This window comes from Cydia amplana, chromosome 4 (genome assembly GCF_948474715.1).
Source record: "Cydia amplana chromosome 4, ilCydAmpl1.1, whole genome shotgun sequence".
NCBI lineage: Eukaryota > Metazoa > Arthropoda > Insecta > Lepidoptera > Tortricidae > Cydia > Cydia amplana.
In genome coordinates, this window is record NC_086072.1 from 20,592,779 (window position 1) to 20,613,535 (window position 20,757).

At 39.1% G+C, this 20,757-nt stretch overlaps 1 protein-coding gene and 1 long non-coding RNA gene across 2 annotated transcripts in view; one reads left to right on the forward strand and one right to left on the reverse strand.

Moving 5' to 3' along the window:
- The window catches only part of LOC134647420 (bromodomain-containing protein 7-like), a 31,269-nt gene extending 26,661 nt beyond the window's left edge, over window positions 1-4,608 (reverse strand). Inside the window, exons 1-5 of the mRNA XM_063501773.1 lie at window positions 4,503-4,608; window positions 4,316-4,419; window positions 3,865-3,975; window positions 2,950-3,156; window positions 1,708-1,908 (exon numbers count right to left, since the gene is read on the reverse strand). Coding sequence (XP_063357843.1) covers window positions 1,708-1,908; window positions 2,950-3,156; window positions 3,865-3,975; window positions 4,316-4,419; window positions 4,503-4,530 — 651 coding nt within the window. The 5' untranslated portion in view covers window positions 4,531-4,608. The remainder of the gene's footprint in view (window positions 1-1,707; window positions 1,909-2,949; window positions 3,157-3,864; window positions 3,976-4,315; window positions 4,420-4,502) is intronic.
- Window positions 1-20,757, forward strand: part of LOC134647431 (uncharacterized) — an 86,587-nt gene that overhangs the window by 6,089 nt on the left and 59,741 nt on the right. The window lies entirely within an intron of this gene.

Genomic DNA, 20,757 nt, shown 5'->3' on the forward strand with positions numbered 1-20,757 from the left:
AATACCTAAAACGCGCACACTGTCTAATTGTATCGTACTAAATGAGATAGCACTGTCGCATGTTACTGGGCCTGGGCAAGGGAATAATAAGAAAACTCATCATCTTCCTCGCGTTATCCCAGCATTTTGGCCACGGCTCATGGGAGCATGGGGTCCACTTGGCGTCGGCACTAGTTTTTACGAAAGCGACTGCCATCAGACTGTGATCCAGAGGGTAAACTAGGCTTTATCGGGCTAGTCCGGCTTCCTCAGTGGTAAATATCAAATGATATTTCGTACATAAGTTCCGAAAAACTTATTGGTACGAGCCGGGGTTTATAGTGTTTGTACCTGCGACCTTTGGATTGAAAGTCGCACGCTCTTACTCACCGCTAGAGGCCACCAGCGCTCAAAGGATTATTTGTGTAATATTACTCGTTAGCGGTTTAGGTATAAGTAAATGTTTTGACAAATTGATTTTAATTTCAGACACATAAGTCAAGAAATAAAGACATTAGAACCGTTTAATGGTGACTTTAAGACCAATCTTTGCAATTATTTTCTATCGAGCCGATGTCGTTCAATCATGTATCGAGTGCGGCCACGGTCTTAAAATATAATAAATATTAACATAGTATAAAATATATTTTTTGCTTTACTAAATCAAATAGTTTTTCTTAAAAGGGGCTACCTGCGGTTTTCATCGATTTTTGACAAGTTTTGAATCGTATCTCCTACTTTTGCACTACAGATAGATTTTTATAAGACAAACGGCTATCGGTTCTTCAATCTTTATCTCCATTTTTGTCTACCGGATTTTGAAAGAAATTGATACTATTTTATGATTTTATTTAAACGTTGTCTAATAGAACACTTTTTTCCTATCTAGATTGCTGTGAAGGATATTACTTATACGAAATCTACATATTTGGGTTCGTCTTTGACGTGTCGTGAAACGTGTCTAAGGTTTTTATTTTAAACTAATTAACACAAAAGTTATGGTCAGAAAACCAGTTTTTAGGCCTTCAATTGTTCAACTTTGATGCCAAATATCTCGAAGACAATGAACTTTGAAGTAAATATGGAATACTATATCGCTTAAAGCCGTTGCTGTTAATATGATAAGCTACAAAACACAAGAAAACTAAGGGATTCAGATAGAAGGTCATTGGCGTGACGGAGCCCCTTAAGTAACATCAATTTCAAGGACATTGGGTGTTGACAGCCCCTTAATATGAGTTTAAAAGCGGTTTTATGACATTTTTTCAACGATTTTAACGTCTTCGAAAGTTTCGGTTTCGGTTTCGGTTTCGGCCGAAACTAGAGCCAAAGCCGAACATTCGGTTTCGGTTTCGGTTTCGGCAAAAAAACATGTTTCGGTCGGACACTAGTTTTTATTTGTTGGATATTAATATTCATGTCACTGTTATATTTGATTTTGATTTTTGAATTGATTGTCTTATCTTTTAATTTTAGTAATATCAGTTTGTAAAACACTTTATGACTATGTCTAGGCTCTGGCTAACCATTTTTTATGGAATGGAAGTAAGTAAATTTAAAAATTCAGGCGCAGATTAAATCACTTTAATAACAGAAAATGTTAGCCAGACTATCCAACAGATTGTAGAAAGGCCTCTCCAAACATCACCAATAATTGTATGCCATATGTTGCAAGGTCTGTAGAAGCCTTAAAAAAAAAAACAATTCTCTATGAATCTTTTCGCTCACCACATCCATCTTCCCGATATCAAATCCCAGCTCCCTAATGGGTATCTCGTACATGTACGTCAGCAGATCCCCCATGGGCCTCAGTTTCTGCGGAGTGAGCTGCTTCAGGCCTGTGTGGAGGAGTCTCCGGGCAGCTTTGTGGTAGACTGTGCCCGCTTTGTTGTATTTCATGGCGTTGTTGCACATTAGCTTGAAGTCGCTCTGTGAAAGGTGTTATTATAAGCCTTATTGAAGTTCAATGTAAATAAATCAAATCAAATCAAATCAAATATCATTTATTATCAGGCAACTAAGGCCCATAGATACATACCTTACAAACTAACATACATACAATAATAAAAATCTTACAAAATAATAAAAAGTAATGTCACCAACTACAATGTGGTTACATGCAGGGTGTTTTTTTAGTCACCTGCAATAATTTATGGGCAATATGTATATCATACCATAGAGAAATATAGTAAGACAAGAGTGCTCACTCCATACATCAGATCAGACTATTAATTTCAGTGTCTACATCTAGCATTGAGTAGCGGAACTATCAGTACTGCTACTTGACAATAGATTTAGCAGTACTGATAGTTCTGCTACTCGATGCTAAAATAAAACTGATGTATGGAGTGAGCACTCTGTATTTTTTTCTCTATGAATGATCATATGAACTGAGCAACTTTTACTATTGGACCAACCCAGAAATCACGAAAAGAAATTGACTCCCACACATTTTGGCTGGCTGATGTTGATATTTTGTATGGGAGAGTAAATTTTTCTGTTATAAATTTTTGATTATGCTCAGGCTTGTCTGTCAGAACTACTTTTCTATATTTATATATATATTTTGGCATTAGCAATGCTTGTAATGTAATAATATTAGAGTCTGTTCGGAAAGAGAAGAGTCGTGAAATGTATAAGGAACCTCTTAATTACTAAATGTTACTACCAGGTTAATGACTTTATCTGTAATTTATAAGTTATTTTCCAATATGTTTGTATAATATTCATAACGTGACTGAACTGACATAAAAGGCTGTAATTATTATCATTTTGTATACCTAGTTTAAGTTAAATGCATGTTGTTTATAAAAGTGTGATTAATTTAATTTAATTCAGTAGCTTGTAAGTTAAATTTCCGACATGATTGTAAAATTGTTATGGAATAAACTATCTTATCTTATCTTATAGGGTCCATACCTTCTACGACTCTTCTCCTTCTGCACAGACTCTAATAAGGTAGGTACTTACAATAAAACAATTGAGCGACTTATACTCATTATCATCGATCTTCTGCTTGATGGTGGAAAAGTCCATAGGCCGTCGGATAATGTCAGAGTAGCCGGGAGCGAAGTTGTCGTTCACCGGCCATGCGAAGAACTGGTGAGGATCCCGCTTCTCCAGGTTACGGAGCAGCTGCTCTAGGAGGCGGGAGAGGGGACGACGCTTCTGCGAGGCCTGATAAAAAGATTAATACATCAACCCCTTAGTAGGAAATAATACATCAGGGTATTTTTTTTAAATCCAATAGACAATATTTTGAAGATTGTTTTATAGATAGAGGCTAATGGCGTTATTCATAAACGACTGCTAACTTAATCAGTTGATGATCGTCGTTTGTCTCTATCTGTTGTTATGCCATAGAGAGAGACAAACAATGATCATCAAGTGATTAACTTAGCAGACGTTTATGAATAACGCCGTAAGAAATTATGATGCAAATTCACGCCTACTGTAGTTTTTTTAGATGTCTAAATAATTTTTTTTACAGGTAGATACGTCTGCGAGTGATAATAAAAAAAAGTTATAGGAAAAAATTAAAAAATGTATGCTGCAGGCAGGACTTGAACCCGGAAGGCTTCCGTAGCTCAATTGGTTAAGAGCAATGCACGGATTGCGTGTTCAAGTCCTGCCAAAAGCGTAATTTTTCAAATTTTTTCTCCTAATATAATTTTTAGTTTATTTTAAATCTGTTTTGCCATTGCAAAGAAATATTTTCATTACATTGTAACAATTCACCCATCAGGGGTGTGATAAAACTGGTAGTACTGGTGGTTAAATTATGAAGATTCTGACAGTTAGGTGCATCTGGTCGCTGGCCCATAAGGAGGCCCACAATATTAACTGTAAGAATAACTAATTGATTTTGTGCCACATCTATTTTACCTTAAGTACACAAGTACGGGGCTCCCTAGAGTTGGGTCCGGGACTCAGTCTGCGATGCACCTTCTTAGCCAGGCCTTCATCGTCAGTCTCATCATCGTCCGAGAGCTTGATCTGAAGCAGATGAGTCCAGACAGTGAGTAATCATTAAAATAAGAGAAGTATCATTAAGTTTTTTTTTAAAGGTTAATTTTGTGTATTAGTAAAATTTGTATCATCTTTAAAAAAGTACAGATAAACAATTTTGCGACAAAACACCTGTCCTTTTAAGGTTTGTAAGGACCTTATGAGAACTCAGCCAAAAATTCACTGTCTGAACCGACAATTATGTAGTTAAAAAACTGAATAAACCCCAACTGCTTCCTTGTAGCATCATTTCTAAATTCTAGATTAAAGTAAAGCTCGGGGATTAAGTAACTTGATTTTACACATAATTACACTGATATGTACATACCATATCAATCTCACGACGCCTTCTTTTCTTTTTCTTGGGTTTTTCGTCCGTTTCCTTATGATCGTCTGTGGAATGATCCACATCGCTCATGTCCAATACCTCTTCTGCAGAACACACATAATTTTACATATAACTTGTTGATTTTACATTTTCATAACGGTACAAAATAGGTTATGATATAACTTACTACAACTCAATTTATCCATTTCATCCATAGTTGACACTTAAGCTTAAAGATAGAATACAAACTAAATAATACTTAAAGTAATCACACCGTCCACACCGAATCCAGTTCGATTAATTATTAATAAAAACTACTTATAAAGTACAAAACCGTACATTATTAGCCTAATATTTTATTTATTTTTATCATCATTGTTTTCAGTTACGAGAAATATGACGTCTAATAAAAGCATAATAAAAGTCGTTTGCTATTGGATGTTATAGATTTACATGCAATCCTATTCTAAAATAGGCCAATAAGATCCCCCGTCCGGCAATCGCTGTGCATCGACTGCATCGTAAACTAACTAGCCACGCTTAACGTTTCTATCTATGCAGATTCTATAACGCGGTTATCACACTGACGCACAGTGTTGGCCGTAATGTGTAATTCTAATTAACAATTAATCATTTCCATTAACCATTAAATCCGCAATTAGTCAATTGCATTACGCATCAATTTAAATTAAGTTAATTAGAATTGAATTTTGAGACGTTTAATTACATTGATTGTCAATCTAAATTAACGTTTAATGCAATTAAATCAATTTTTTCATAAACTAATAATTAATGTTACTATTGCTTAGAAACTTGGAGCTAGGTATTAAAATTAAAAATAAGCATATGAATACAAGCTTCAATGAATTAATTATCAGGTCGTGATATTTTAAAATGAGACAACAAAATGACCCTGAAACCTGGCAGTAGGTACCTACTGGAACTCAGGTTTGGTGCAACATAGACACACGCCGTTTAGGCTATTCGACTCGTCACAATGAGCACTTGGGAGAGCAGTGCCCAAGATTGAGCTGATGCTGAACCCTGGCAGTACCTAATGGAACTCAGGTTTGGTGCAACATAGACAAACGCCGTTTTGGTCATCCGACTCGTCTTGATGAGCACTTGGGAGAGCAGTGCCCAAGATAGAGCTGATGCTAAACCCTGGCAGTACCTAATGGAACTCAGGTCTGGTGCAACATAGACAAACGCCGTTTTGGTCATCCGACTCGTCTTGATGAGCACTTGGGAGAGTAGTACCCAAGATAGAGCTGATGCTGAACCCTGGCAGTACCTAATGGAACTCAGGTCTGGTGCAACATAGACAAACGCCGTTTTGGTCATCCGACTCGTCTTGATGAGCACTTGGGAGAGCAGTGCCCAAGATAGAGCTGATGCTAAACCCTGGCAGTACCTAATGGAACTCAGGTCTGGTGCAACATAGACAAACGCCGTTTTGGTCATCCGACTCGTCTTGATGAGCACTTGGGAGAGCAGTACCCAAGATAGAGCTGATGCTGAACCCTGGCAGTACCTAATGGAACTCAGGTCTGGTGCAACATAGACAAACGCCGGTTTGGTCATCCGACTCGTCTTGATGAGCACTTGGGAGAGCAGTGCCCAAGATAGAGCTGATGCTGAACCCTGGCAGTACCTAATGGAACTCAGGTTTGGTGCAACATAGACAAACGCCGTTTTGGTCATCCGACTCGTCTTGATGAGCACTTGGGAGAGCAGTACCCAAGATTGAGCTGATGCTGAACCCTGGCAGTACCTAATGGAACTCAGGTTTGGTGCAACATAGACAAACGCCGTTTTGGTCATCCGACTCGTCTTGATGAGCACTTGGGAGAGCAGTGCCCAAGATAGAGCTGATGCTAAACCCTGGCAGTACCTAATGGAACTCAGGTCTGGTGCAACATAGACAAACGCCGTTTTGGTCATCCGACTCGTCTTGATGAGCACTTGGGAGAGCAGTACCCAAGATAGAGCTGATGCTGAACCCTGGCAGTACCTAGTGGAACTCAGGTTTGATGCAACATAGACACACGCCGTATTGGTCATCCTACTCGTCTTGATGAGCACTTGGGAGAGCAGTGCCCAAGATAGAGCTGATGCTGAACCCTGGCAGTACCTAGTGGAACTCAGATTTGGTGCAACATAGACACACGCCGTTTTGGTCATCCGACTCGTCTTGATGAGCACTTGGGAGAGCAGTACCCAAGATTGAGCTGATGCTGAACCCTGGCAGTACCTAATGGAACTCAGGTTTGATGCAACATAGACAAACGCCGTTTTGGTCATCCTACTCGTCTTGATGAGCACTTGGGAGAGCAGTACCCAAGATAGAGCTGATGCTGAACCCTGGCAGTACCTAGTGGAACTCAGGTTTGGTGCAACATAGACACACGCCGTTTTGGTCATCCGACTCGTCTTGATGAGCACTTGGGAGAGCAGTACCCAAGATTGAGCTGATGCTGAACCCTGGCAGTACCTAATGGAACTCAGGTTTGGTGCAACATAGACAAACGCCGTTTTGGTCATCCGACTCGTCTTGATGAGCACTTGGGAGAGCAGTGCCCAAGATAGAGCTGATGCTAAACCCTGGCAGTACCTAATGGAACTCAGGTCTGGTGCAACATAGACAAACGCCGTTTTGGTCATCCGACTCGTCTTGATGAGCACTTGGGAGAGTAGTACCCAAGATAGAGCTGATGCTGAACCCTGACAGTACCTAATGGAACTCAGGTCTGGTGCAACATAGACAAACGCCGTTTTGGTCATCCGACTCGTCTTGATGAGCACTTGGGAGAGCAGTGCCCAAGATAGAGCTGATGCTAAACCCTGGCAGTACCTAATGGAACTCAGGTCTGGTGCAACATAGACAAACGCCGTTTTGGTCATCCGACTCGTCTTGATGAGCACTTGGGAGAGCAGTACCCAAGATAGAGCTGATGCTGAACCCTGGCAGTACCTAATGGAACTCAGGTCTGGTGCAACATAGACAAACGCCGTTTTGGTCATCCGACTCGTCTTGATGAGCACTTGGGAGAGCAGTGCCCAAGATAGAGCTGATGCTAAACCCTGGCAGTACCTGCAGGTTCAAGATGTGACGGATGACCTTAATAGCGTGGGCCTATGTTGCACCCAACCTGAGTTCCACTAGGTATAGCCAGGGTTCAGCATCAGCTCTATCTTGGGTACTGCTCTCCCAAGTGCTCATCAAGACGAGTCGGATGACCAAAACGGCGTTTGTCTATGTTGCACCAAACCTGAGGTCCATTAGGTACTGCCAGGGTTCAGCATCAGCTCTATCTTGGGTACTGCTCTCCCAAGTGCTCATCAAGACAAGTCGGATGACCAAAACGGTGTTTGTCTATGTTGCACCAAACCTGAGTTCCATTAGGTACTGCCAGGGTTCAGCATCAGCTCAATCTTGGGTACTGCTCTCCCAAGTGCTCATCAAGATGAGTCGGATGACCAAACCGGCGTGTGTCTATGTTGCACCAAACCTGAGTTCCACTAGGTACTGCCAGGGTTCAGCATCAGCTCTATCTTGGGTACTGCTCTCCCAAGTGCTCATCAAGACGAGTCGGATGACCAAAACGGCGTTTGTCTATGTTGCACCAAACCTGAGTTCCATTAGGTACTGCCAGGGTTCAGCATCAGCTCTATCTTGGGTACTGCTCTCCCAAGTGCTCACCAAGACGAGTCGGATGACCAAAACGGCGTTTGTCTATGTTGCACCAAACCTGAGTTCCACTAGGTACAGCCAAGGTTCAGCATCAGCTCCATCTTGGGTACTGCTCTCCCAAGTGCTCATTGTGACGAGTCGAATAGCCTAAACGGCGTGTGTCTATGTTGCACCAAACCTGAGTTCCACTAGGTACAGCCAGGGTTCAGCATCAGCTCTATCTTGGGTACTGCTCTCCCAAGTGCTCACCAAGACGAGTCGGATGACCAAAACGGCGTTTGTATATGTTGCACCAAACCTGAGTTCCACTAGGTACAGCCAAGGTTCAGCATCAGCTCCATCTTGGGTACTGCTCTCCCAAGTGCTCATTGTGACGAGTCGAATAGCCTAAACGGCGTGTGTCTATGTTGCACCAAACCTGAGTTCCACTAGGTACAGCCAGGGTTCAGCATCAGCTCTATCTTGGGTACTGCTCTCCTAAGTGCTCACCAAGACGAGTCGGATGACCAAAGCGGCGTTTGTCTATGTTGCACCAAACCTGAGTTCCATTAGGTACTGCCAGGGTTCAGCATCAGCTCTATCTTGGGTACTGCTCTCCCAAGTGCTCACCAAGACGAGTCGGATGACCAAAACGGCGTTTGTCTATGTTGCACCAAACCTGAGTTCCACTAGGTACAGCCAAGGTTCAGCATCAGCTCCATCTTGGGTACTGCTCTCCCAAGTGCTCATTGTGACGAGTCGAATAGCCTAAACGGCGTGTGTCTATGTTGCACCAAACCTGAGTTCCACTAGGTACAGCCAGGGTTCAGCATCAGCTCTACCTTGGGTACTGCTCTCCAAGTGCTCATCAAGACGAGTCGGATGACCAAAACGGCGTTTGTCTATGTTGCACCAAACCTGAGTTCCATTAGGTACTGCCAGGGTTCAGCATCAGCTCTATCTTGGGTACTGCTCTCCCAAGTGCTCACCAAGACGAGTCGGATGACCAAAACGGCGTTTGTCTATGTTGCACCAAACCTGAGTTCCACTAGGTACAGCCAAGGTTCAGCATCAGCTCCATCTTGGGTACTGCTCTCCCAAGTGCTCATTGTGACGAGTCGAATAGCCTAAACGGCGTGTGTCTATGTTGCACCAAACCTGAGTTCCACTAGGTACAGCCAGGGTTCAGCATCAGCTCTATCTTGGGTACTGCTCTCCTAAGTGCTCACCAAGACGAGTCGGATGACCAAAACGGCGTTTGTCTATGTTGCACCAAACCTGAGTTCCATTAGGTACTGCCAGGGTTCAGCATCAGCTCTATCTTGGGTACTGCTCTCCCAAGTGCTCACCAAGACGAGTCGGATGACCAAAACGGCGTTTGTCTATGTTGCACCAAACCTGAGTTCCACTAGGTACAGCCAAGGTTCAGCATCAGCTCCATCTTGGGTACTGCTCTCCCAAGTGCTCATTGTGACGAGTCGAATAGCCTAAACGGCGTGTGTCTATGTTGCACCAAACCTGAGTTCCACTAGGTACAGCCAGGGTTCAGCATCAGCTCTATCTTGGGTACTGCTCTCCTAAGTGCTCACCAAGACGAGTCGGATGACCAAAACGGCGTTTGTCTATGTTGCACCAAACCTGAGTTCCATTAGGTACTGCCAGGGTTCAGCATCAGCTCTACCTTGAGTACTGCTCTCCAAGTGCTCATCAAGACGAGTCGGATGACCAAAACGGCGTTTGTCTATGTTGCACCAAACCTGAGTTCCATTATGTACTGCCAGGGTTCAGCATGAGCTCTATCTTGGGTACTGCTCTCCCAAGTGCTCACCAAGACGAGTCGGATGACCAAAACGGCGTTTGTCTATGTTGCACCAAACCTGAGTTCCACTAGGTACAGCCAAGGTTCAGCATCAGCTCCATCTTGGGTACTGCTCTCCCAAGTGCTCATTGTGACGAGTCGAATAGCCTAAACGGCGTGTGTCTATGTTGCACCAAACCTGAGTTCCACTAGGTACAGCCAGGGTTCAGCATCAGCTCCATCTTGGGTACTGCTCTCCCAAGTGCTCATTGTGACGAGTCGAATAGCCTAAACGGCGTGTGTCTATGTTGCACCAAACCTGAGTTCCACTAGGTACAGCCAGGGTTCAGCATCAGCTCCATCTTGGGTACTGCTCTCCCAAGTGCTCATTGTGACGAGTCGAATAGCCTAAACGGCGTGTGTGTATGTTGCACCAAACCTGAATTCCACTAGGTACACCCAGGGTTCAGCATCAGCTCTATCTTGGGTACTGGTCTCCCAAGTGCTCATCAAGACGAGTCGGATGACCAAACGGCGTGTTTCTATGTTGCACCAAACCTGAGGTCCACTAGCTAGATAAAAATTACGGGCGCCTTTATAAAATTACGATATATTTTTGTTAATTGATAATTATCAATAATATTTTTAATTGTCATTAAAAATTGATTTAATTTTTAATGGTTTGTGAAGCATTAACCATTAATTCTTTTTAATTTTTAATGGTTCGAAATAAATTAATATTAATGCAAATTGATGTTAATGCGAATTGACAATTAATTTTCCTTCAATGGTTAATGGTTAATTCGAATTAACCTTTTCAATGGTTAATTTTTAATGGTAATTGGGATTAACGTTCGGCCAACACTGCTGACGCACAATTGCTCACCCCGCACCCGCAACAAAGAGTAGTATAAACCCGCAACCAATATGAAGATCGTCTTATTTACACAAAATAAATTTGAAACTGATTGCTTTTACTGAAGTGTTTTCATTTTATAATGTGAAAAAGAGATTTTTGACTTTCGACTTTTATTGAGATACCGGACCGTTTTAGCTTTAGTAGTTATAGCTGGTCAAGCAAATCTTGTCAGTAAAAAAAGGCGCGAAATTCAAATTTTCTATGGGACGATATCCCTTCGCGCCTTGATTTTTCAAATTTGCCGCCTCCCAACTAGCAATTTTCTCTTACGGATATGCTGATTTAAGAACTAAGGTGTTACAGCAGACTTACATGGGGCTTGACTATGACAGTAAATCTTATAAAATCATGATTTAAGATATTTTGTACTATAAGAACACTTACACTTAGTACGTACTCCTATAGAGGTTTATAAAGAATCGTTGTAAGACATTTACCAGAACAGTTGTCTTACAAGTGCATTTTCAAAGAGCAATTGCTCTTGATTATTTTTTGCACTTTAAAAAGCAACCTTAAAGAGCATTATTTCTTAGTAGACTCTGCATTGAGTGCTTTATTAGACACTTAAAAGTACAGTTGTCTTATAAGTGCATTTTCAAAGAGTAATTGCTCTTGAATATTCTTTGCACTTAAAAAAGCATCTTAAAAGTACATTTCTTCTTAGTATAGTCTACACTACAGTGAGTGTTTTATTAGAATTATGATCTTAATAAACTTTTGCATGCAACTGCTGTAAAGCTAACAAGTTGTAAGTGTGAATCGTCTTGTCTGAGACAAATTAAAGAGAAGAAGCATATTAGTAGAACTCTATTAGAATATTTTGTCTTTTAAAAGACTTATGAACACTTTATTAAGAATGTCGGCCATTATACCTTAAATTTTAGGGTTCCGTAGCCAAAAGGCAAAAAACGGAACCCTTATGGAATCGTCATGTCTGTCTGTCTGTCCGTCCGTAAGTCACAGCCACTTTTTTCCGAAACTATAAGAACTATAATACTGTTGAAACATGGTAAGAAACGCATTAAGATTTTCACACAAAAATAGAAAAAAAAACAATAAATTTTGGGGGTTCTCCATGCTTCGAACTGAATGATAAAACTAAAAAATATAGGGTCATTGTGCTAGTTTCCGTCCATGTTCTAGTTTTCGTCCACATGACAGATTAGCAAATAACATATTTGATATTTAATTTACTACTTGCCAAATACATTTTTTATGTAGATAGATATATTGTCTCGACATTAAGGATTGTATTAAGTCCAAATTTGTGCAGCAATGTAGATTTATATTCAATTTCGTCAAGTGGACGAAAACTAGAGCTGGACGAAAACTAACGCACCTACCCTATATGATGTACATTAGCATGCAAACTTCCACCGAAAATTGGTTTAAACGAGATCTAGTAAGTAGTTTTTTTTAATACGTCATAAATCGTAAACCGCAGTTGAAATTTTCACAGATGATGTATTTCTGTTGCCTGCGTAATGGTAGGAACCCTTCGTGCGCGAGTCTGACTCGCACTTGGCCGGTTTTTATTAAATGGCTGCAATTAGTTATCCTATGCAAGTGTTCAATAAGACCAAAAGGTTTACATTTGACTAAGGGAGTGTGAAATAAGATATTTTAGTCTTTAAGCTTTCTTATAGAAAACTAATTGGTTGTATCAATATCTAATGGCGTCAGTTATTATATTTACAAATAATTAATAGCTAATTTGTCACAATTATTCTAAAAACATTGCGAAGTGGGCCTGATAAAATATATGAATTCATTTCAAAAAATATTCGATGAAATGTACTGCGCAAGTTGTTTTAAGTTCATAAGTGAAAATTATCTTATTAAGTGCGCCTAAATCGATACTTACAGCTATCTGTAAGTATGTTATAAGAGTAAAAAAATATACTCTTAGGACACTTGTAAGATAAAATTTTGCTAGTTGGGCTTTTTCTACTGACAAGATCTGCTTGACCAAGTATATTATTCTCTCTCTCTCTCTCTCAGGCCCAGCTAGCACGTCTAGCAGCATCGCGCGACTATACCTACATCATTACATCAAGCTTGCATCGAATTGTTCTTTTCTATTTATCTTTTTACTGAGGTGTGCCAATAAAGAGTATTCTTAGAAGAAATTGTATTTTTGGTAAGTTGTTAAAATTACGGTATTATTCTAGCTCAATAGAAGTTTTTTGGTCAGCTAAGTACCTAAGTACCCATTGTCCCCATTGAAAAAGCTTCACATATAAATTATTAAGTAATCATCATCTCAAGCGCTATTATTTTGTACCAACGCCACAAACAAGCCATAACAGTACATTATTCTACACGTTTGAGTTAACACGCTATAAATGTATGTAGGTACCTAACTTACTCACTACACTGCAATACACTATAAAACCATGTGATGGCGCTTAATTTCGCTTTTTTGTGCCACTGCCAAGCTCACTTGGCAATTGGCACGGAATTCATTTACATAGCAAATGCTATGTTTGCTATATCTAGCAATATCTCACAGTATCTACTGATGAGATCTAAGATTATTATTTGAGCTACAATAAGATGATGTTAACTGGTGCATAATGCCTGACAAACAATGAGTTATTGCTACTCAAATTACGATTATGCTAGTTAACGAGTCTAGCATTGCTTAGCATCGAGAGGTGAGTAAATGAGTGTAGGTAAGTAGGTATGTTCAGAAAAGTTACAAATCGAGGGGTTTTAGCTCAAGTGTTTCTTTATTTGATGATTTGTCCCTCATTGGCTTCAAAGACCAGACAATTTTAAAGATAAGTACCTACCTAAATTAAAACCTCATAAGTACGTACCTACCTATTAAGTACTTAGTTCGAAAAAAAAACCGAGGAAGCTCGAAATAAATGAATACCTACTGAATACAACAATACTTTCTTCCATCTCTATAAGTAGTACCTATACCTAACTGGATCTATTATCTTGATGATTTAATAAAATATCCTATCTTTTCTCTTTTCTGCAGTCATTAACTTATCAACGTCCTAAATTAGACCTCTTACGTCTTCCATAAATTCGGCTGAATTTATACCTCCTCTATCAGAAAGTCATTTAATCTATGGCCAATTTCCTTAGAAGTTTATAGACCAACTATCTAATTCAAAAGGCAGAACCACTGTTGTTCTACTTGTTCTAGAACTGTTGGATAAACCAGTATAATTGTGACCTCGACATTCGTAACAACACGTACTAATAGGAGATCAGTTTTAACTGGTTATAGGTGTGAGACTAGCATTGCGGTGTCTATGTTCAGTTTATCTCAAAATTAGAGACTAGTAATTTATAAAGACATCTCCTTTAACCTTAACGTGACACTTCAAGGCTTTATCTATCAAATCTGCACAAACATTTATAGCAGTGAAGCGTAGAGTACAGGAGCGCCGAGACAGAAATTTTCCACCGTTGTCCCGGCCCGCACAAACGTGAATTTTCTGAAGATTTTCATAATAGAAGTTTTTTTCTGTCACAATGAATATAAAATGTAAAAAAACTTTTAGGTAAGTAATGTATGAAGACGAAGCGTGGGCGGGGCAGGCCCAGGCAGAGATGGCGGGACGACTTTGACGCCTTCCTTAACAACTGGCCGGAAGAAGCGCTGAATCGGGAGTCACGGAGAACCAGGGGAGAGGCCTTTTCCTAGCAGTGGGACATACAAATAGGCTAGGGAAAAAAATTAAATTAAAATACGTTTGTGGGACAGCTTATAAAATGCCTCTAGTGCGTCACTTAGAAGAAAATATTTGCATGTAAATTGCCAGTCTACAACTTACTGGTCGCTCCTCAAAACCGAGTGAAAGTGGAGGAATGCCGTTTGATTTGGCGGTAGCTGGTCGTTGTGTAATATATGTCACACGGTGAAGAGAGCGTGCATAATATACACTAATCAAATGTACACACGGCTGTAGATTGTGGACAGGTTTCCCTTGGTGCTCTTGCGCTTTCGATAATAGTGGAGGCGAATTGAACTTATTAATATTTCATGTGTGTGGTGGTCAAACATCGTGGGTTCAAACCTTGATTGTGCTTTATAGAGTGTATCTATAGTTGGTCCAACCAATTTGTCAGTAAATAGGAACAAAAAAACTATACTCATCCTTTTCTTTTGGGTGCTAGCACTAGTGTAAGACAAAGATAGTATGATTAATTGATTATCTCTGTCTATGTTTGAAATGAGACAGTCCTTTGACAAACAGCAAAAGTGAATAGGCTATTACTGAACCGGTGAGCTCCATCTTAGGCTCTGTCTTCACTTTCCATCAGGGGGAACCAATCGACGATCAGTTTATTATAAAAAAAAACTAAGTAGGTACCTATACCTACGTAGGTACCTATATAAAAATCGTCCTCGAAGAGATGACTAAAAATTCGGCCAGGATCAGGACATATAGGTGAGGGTGGGGAGGGTCGATCCCTAGGGGACACTTGGTAAACTTCATTTTCAATCAAACCAAACGAGATACATTTTTTGCACTGTTAACACTCATTCATTCGTTCCTAACTTCACGTTCTATCATGGCACTGTATCGGAAAAGTCAGTGGTTCAAAAATGGCGGACGGTGAAAAATTTTCTGCGTACTATATTCAATTTTCGGTAAGCTTTAACTGGATTTATTTTATAATATGAGATGGAAATGATGTTAGTGAGTGTGCTTATTTTATTTGTTGTTTATTGAAGTGATGATTAACTTGGATTACATTGATATACGCGAACACACGTTTCGAGTACGGCACGTTTTATAATCTTGCTATGTATGGGGAGACTTTGTCTTTTTCTTCAGGGGAGATATGTTTCCGGGATCATGTCACCCCCAAAGCGATCAAGTACATATTGTAATAAATTTACTTACAAAATGATTCATAGAGCTATCATCAATATTTTCTTTTCTTTAGTAAATCATGCCGCAAAATTACGACCAGTGAAACACTGATTCAAACTTTCAAGGTTTTTGACTCATTATTGTTTATTGAAACGGGATTTAATGGCGTATAATTCAGTTTTTAATTATACAACCGACTTCGAACTCCGAAAACGGAATTATCCCCGTGGCCTTTGAAAAGACTAACTAAAGTTGGCATCAACATTTTGCGAACTACCCGCACTTAGTCTTGATTATCAAGTTAAACGTTTTACACACAGGGGATGTTACTCGGTCGACAAACAACACTTATAACGATATTTGGTTATCAACCGGCGATATTTGTTTTTATGGATGAAATGCTATTTTAATGGCTTTCCGACCTTATGTACTATAGAACCGACGGTCCATAGAAAGGATTTTAGGATTATGCAGCTCAAACACCGTCCTCGAAACGTGAGCAGTAAATTTCTAAACTTATTTAATATAGTTAACAATAACGACCAGAGATGGGTAAAAAATTTAAAATTGCTGTAGGTATCTGACGCTAAAAATACCTTCATAATAACTTTAAAAAATTTAGCTTGTTACAAGAAATTTTATGTTAATAACTTAGATTTTTGTTTTTTTTTTTACTTTTTTTGGTTCAAAAATTGATTCCCTATTTTATGTTGTTTTATGAATAATACCATTACATTGTTTTTTTTAAGTATAAGATTATGGATTAATATGTATTTGATATCTTCATATATTAATTTTCGGTAGATAAAGTGAATAAATTAATGTAGATACTACCCTCGAAATATGACATTGCCGCTTAAAATCTTTTTACCAAGTGTCCCCAAATCTGGAAGACTTGATCCCTTCGGCTTAGACATCTGATTACCGGAAATACAACTTCAAAGCATGGAAGATGCAATATATATATGTTTGCTGTGTATTTTACAAATTATAGATGCATTGCTAATAGCGATCCGAGTTATATAATCAATGAGAATCTAGTATGGGGAGACATGGTAAAAATCTGTTTACCATGTGTCCCAAGAACCAGGGTCACTTGATCCCCCTAGGATCAAGGCTCCCGACCAGGGGTAAACAAGTCTCCCTTACATAGGGGACACATGGTAAAAGTCAACAGTATGGGTTTTCATTAAATAACGGTCTAATTTATTGCACTAATCTGTTCTAATTCAAACTAGAACTGAAGAGATAAATTCTGAATCGTATGGTCTATAAAGTTTTTCAATACTACAAATAGTTAAGAAAATGTATGCTAAAAACAAAAGGGGTGATCAACCCTCCCCAGTTTCCCCTATACATGAGTCAGTCTCCGCAAGTTCAATTTCTCAATTTTAAGAAATTGACAAAAAAAAACGATCCTTCATAAAAATCATATACATAACACCTAATACCTGGTCTAATTAACGAACATGCTCCTAAATTTCACGATCGCTTGTAAGACGTCACGTTTGCCTATAAAACGTTTAAAAAAGCTGGTATTATTTTTCTTATAATAAGTAAGTTGGTTAAAAATTAGGTAGGTACCCTATCCCTCCTTGGCTACAACAACGAATCGCTTGACAATTTTTAAAAGTTAAATTCATACAACTTCAACATTAAATTCTTCAAAATTTAGTTCTCACGACGCAAATATACGATTACCTCCACATAGGTAAGTATACTAAGACTAGACCACAGAATAACTAATAGTACTACACTAGACTAACCTGACTAACCTTATAAGTCTCAAAACTCAACCCATAAAAGGGCCGATTTTTTATTTGGACTAAAGTTATCTTTACTTTACGGTATTAAAAACTTGCTTCAAACAAATCTCAACTAATAAATTTCAAAATACAAGTTCCTTGCACCGCAGAAAATCAAATTAAAAACGCCGGGCACGTTCTAACGCCGATATCGAACGAAACGCGATTTATTGGGTGAGATATTATTACGGAGCCAATTTAATTAGCTGGTCATACGGTAGGTGCAACTAAACGCAATCGTGTAAAGCCCAGTCTACACCGAGCACAAACAACCAACGAAATGGTACAGTCGATGTCAAAGTTGTTTTCACTTTTGCACCTTACTTCTTTGCAGAAAGACGAAAAAGTAAACATACTATATTATTATTTTACTTCGACTATACCTACAATAATTTTTAATCCATAAACGGCTTCCTAGCTGACAGGAGGAGGTATGCCACTTAGACCAGTAGATACTTACGGCGTTATTCATAAACGTCTGCTAAGTTAATCAGCTGATAATCGTCGTTTGTCCCTCTCTATGGCATAACGACAGATAGGAACAAACGACGACCATCAACTCATTAAGTTAGCAGCCGTTTATGTATTAATACATAAACGGCTGCTAACTTAATTATACGCCATTATACTTACGCTATTTTTCATGCCCTCTATGTCTTCCAAAGTGTACTAACTTTTTTTACATCGACTTAATGCAGTGTAAACTACCCGTAACAATAACAAACGCTCCGTTTATCTGTCGGTGCTTCCCGACGAACATCGATCATCTCACCAGGAAGCTGGAAGGAACCCAGGTTTAGAGGTAGGTAGATGCTTTTCGTGGTTATTTGATAAACCAGTGTTTTCTAGTACTTAACTTCCTTGTTAAAATATATCTTTCTAACAACAAAAACCGACTTCACAAAACAATTTAAAGTACCTATAGTAATAGACCCTATAATGGACGTGGAACCAGTAATGGGACATAAAACCACAGATCCTCTAAAATAAGTAAGTAAAAGCAGTTTATAAACACTGGCTATATTTTACCATAAATAAGAGTTATAGAGCTGTTTAAGTTTGACTTTTTATTAATTTCGGTTACTTTTTAAGAAATTGGCGCCAACCCAAAAGTTGTCGTGTCACTGGAAAAAATAACCAGTAAGAATTCTTAACAACTTCGCTAAGAGAGGTGAGTTCATATATTAAATTGTAATTAATTATTACTTGGTGTTAACTAGAATGTGTTTTGTTAATTGCATTTACCATGAGATAAGGTATACAACACACTATGTTGTGACTCTAGAGGTGTATAAAAAATAATGGTATTTTGCCCAATCCCATTATAGGAGCTGTAAAACTGCATACCTCCTATGATGGGACAATTTACATAATGATGCTTGCCATGGCGTAATTTCATGTTTAAACAATACAGCAGTATAATGTAGTTACGAACTATGTTAGGAGGTCTCCTCGGACTTCGGATAATTTAATATCGTTTTTAGGTACAACATTTTATTTAACTTGCCCTGTTAGTTTGTATGTTAGTTAGTGTTGCTCAAATCTTGGAAATGGCATTTGAGCCACTTTCGGATTTCCGATTGAGTTAAAATTTTGGATACGTATGCAAATCGGATGACAATGCAATATTATGATAACATGGACTTGATCTCATGATGGAGACAGGAGGTGGCCATAGGAACTCTGTGATAAACGCAACCTAATTGTGTTTGGGTTTGTTAGAATTGTCTCGATGAGTATTAGTTGGCTGTCGAAACAAAAATACATTCTTACATAAAAGCTTATACCAAAAATGACTAATAACTAGTTTTTTCCCAAAAACTTATTTCCTATTCCAATATCTTATACTGGTAGGGGTATGTCCATTATAGGGGGCCCATTACTGGATCCACGTCCATTACCGGGGTTCCATTACTGGAGCTTTGGTGTCCATGACTGGAGAAAAAAAACATACTTTTAATTTATTAATTATGTGGAAACTAATTGCAGTATCTTTGATACAACACGCCTGAAACATGAAAGAAGGATAGGATATTCATCTTTGAACAAGCTAAGCGGTAGAACTTTTACATGTATCAGGGAAATATCACAAATACTCCAAATTTCCTCTTAAATGTCCCATGACTGGTGCCGTTACTATACCTATTTAATCTGACGATAATATGATTTCATGGCCGAGTTTTCAAACATCTTTTTAATTTTTTTCCGAGAAGGATTTTGTTCTGCTATGTATGCAGTATTACAACCGAGGTTTGAATTTGAACATTTATAAGGTACCTGTATGTACGTGTATAGAATGTGCTTACTGCTTAGCATAGGCAGTATTTTCAGTAAAAGCCCGTAGGTATGTGCAAATCATAATATTAGGCATAATCTATACAAAAGCCTAAGATAAAAATGCCGCTCCGATGGGATCAAAATATTTGAAGCGTCCAATTAGCATGCGAGTTTTTGACGCTAGATGGCGCGATACGCTGTGCGCACGCGCGTTGCGGTGGTTGCTTTTAACACAAAAATATTGTTGTACCTTTTTCTTCTGTAAAGGTATAAAGCAAAAAGTGAAGTGAAATGATAAGATTATTTTTTCATTTCTCATGCTCTGAAAGAGGGTCATTGTTCTAAAAGGTGTGTAGAAAATGATACGTTTCTGCACGTCGTAGTCGCGCAATGTCGCGGACTAAACTCTCGCGTTTTGTACACATAATTATTTAATTACACAAACGGGTCTACCGCGATATAATTTCATTGTCTTTCCATGAACACAGCTGGTGCAACTCAGCTGAAACGTCAGAATTTAAAGTAAAAACAATAACATTAGGTATATCGCGGAAGACCCTTTTATGTAGGTACCTAATTAAATATGAGCATCTAATTTTAATTTTTACCAAGCAGAAACGTCTGCGTACGATGCTACTTATTAAGCTTAGAATTAATCAAATTAGTATGGGTAGGACATGATGCACATCGTAACTGGTGAATTTCCAATATGGCTTGGAACTCGGTCCGGTAGCTGTTTAAGAAGTGTAACGCTCTTACGGTAGATGTCGCTCGGATCCCCTTGACCCATATGGTGGAAAAATTTGCGGGCTATGGATGGCAGACCGCTGGAGTATCGATCCAGAGACCGTGAGTTCAAGTCTCAACCAAGACAGTAATTTTTCCACTTTTAAATTTATTCTAAGCTCATGAGCATCTAACTTCCCAACCTTACCTGGCGCCCACGCCCCGCCACGCATTCCCCCCTTTAACAATTTAATTCGTCCGTTTAGCAACTCCCGCGCAGATAATCAACCCTTTGTTCCACCAGCTTCATAAAGATAATTGTCCCCCAAGAATCCATACTTAAAAGTCCTATCTCACTAACTATTCCATAGTGACATAGAACCTTGTGTTATTAAAGAGA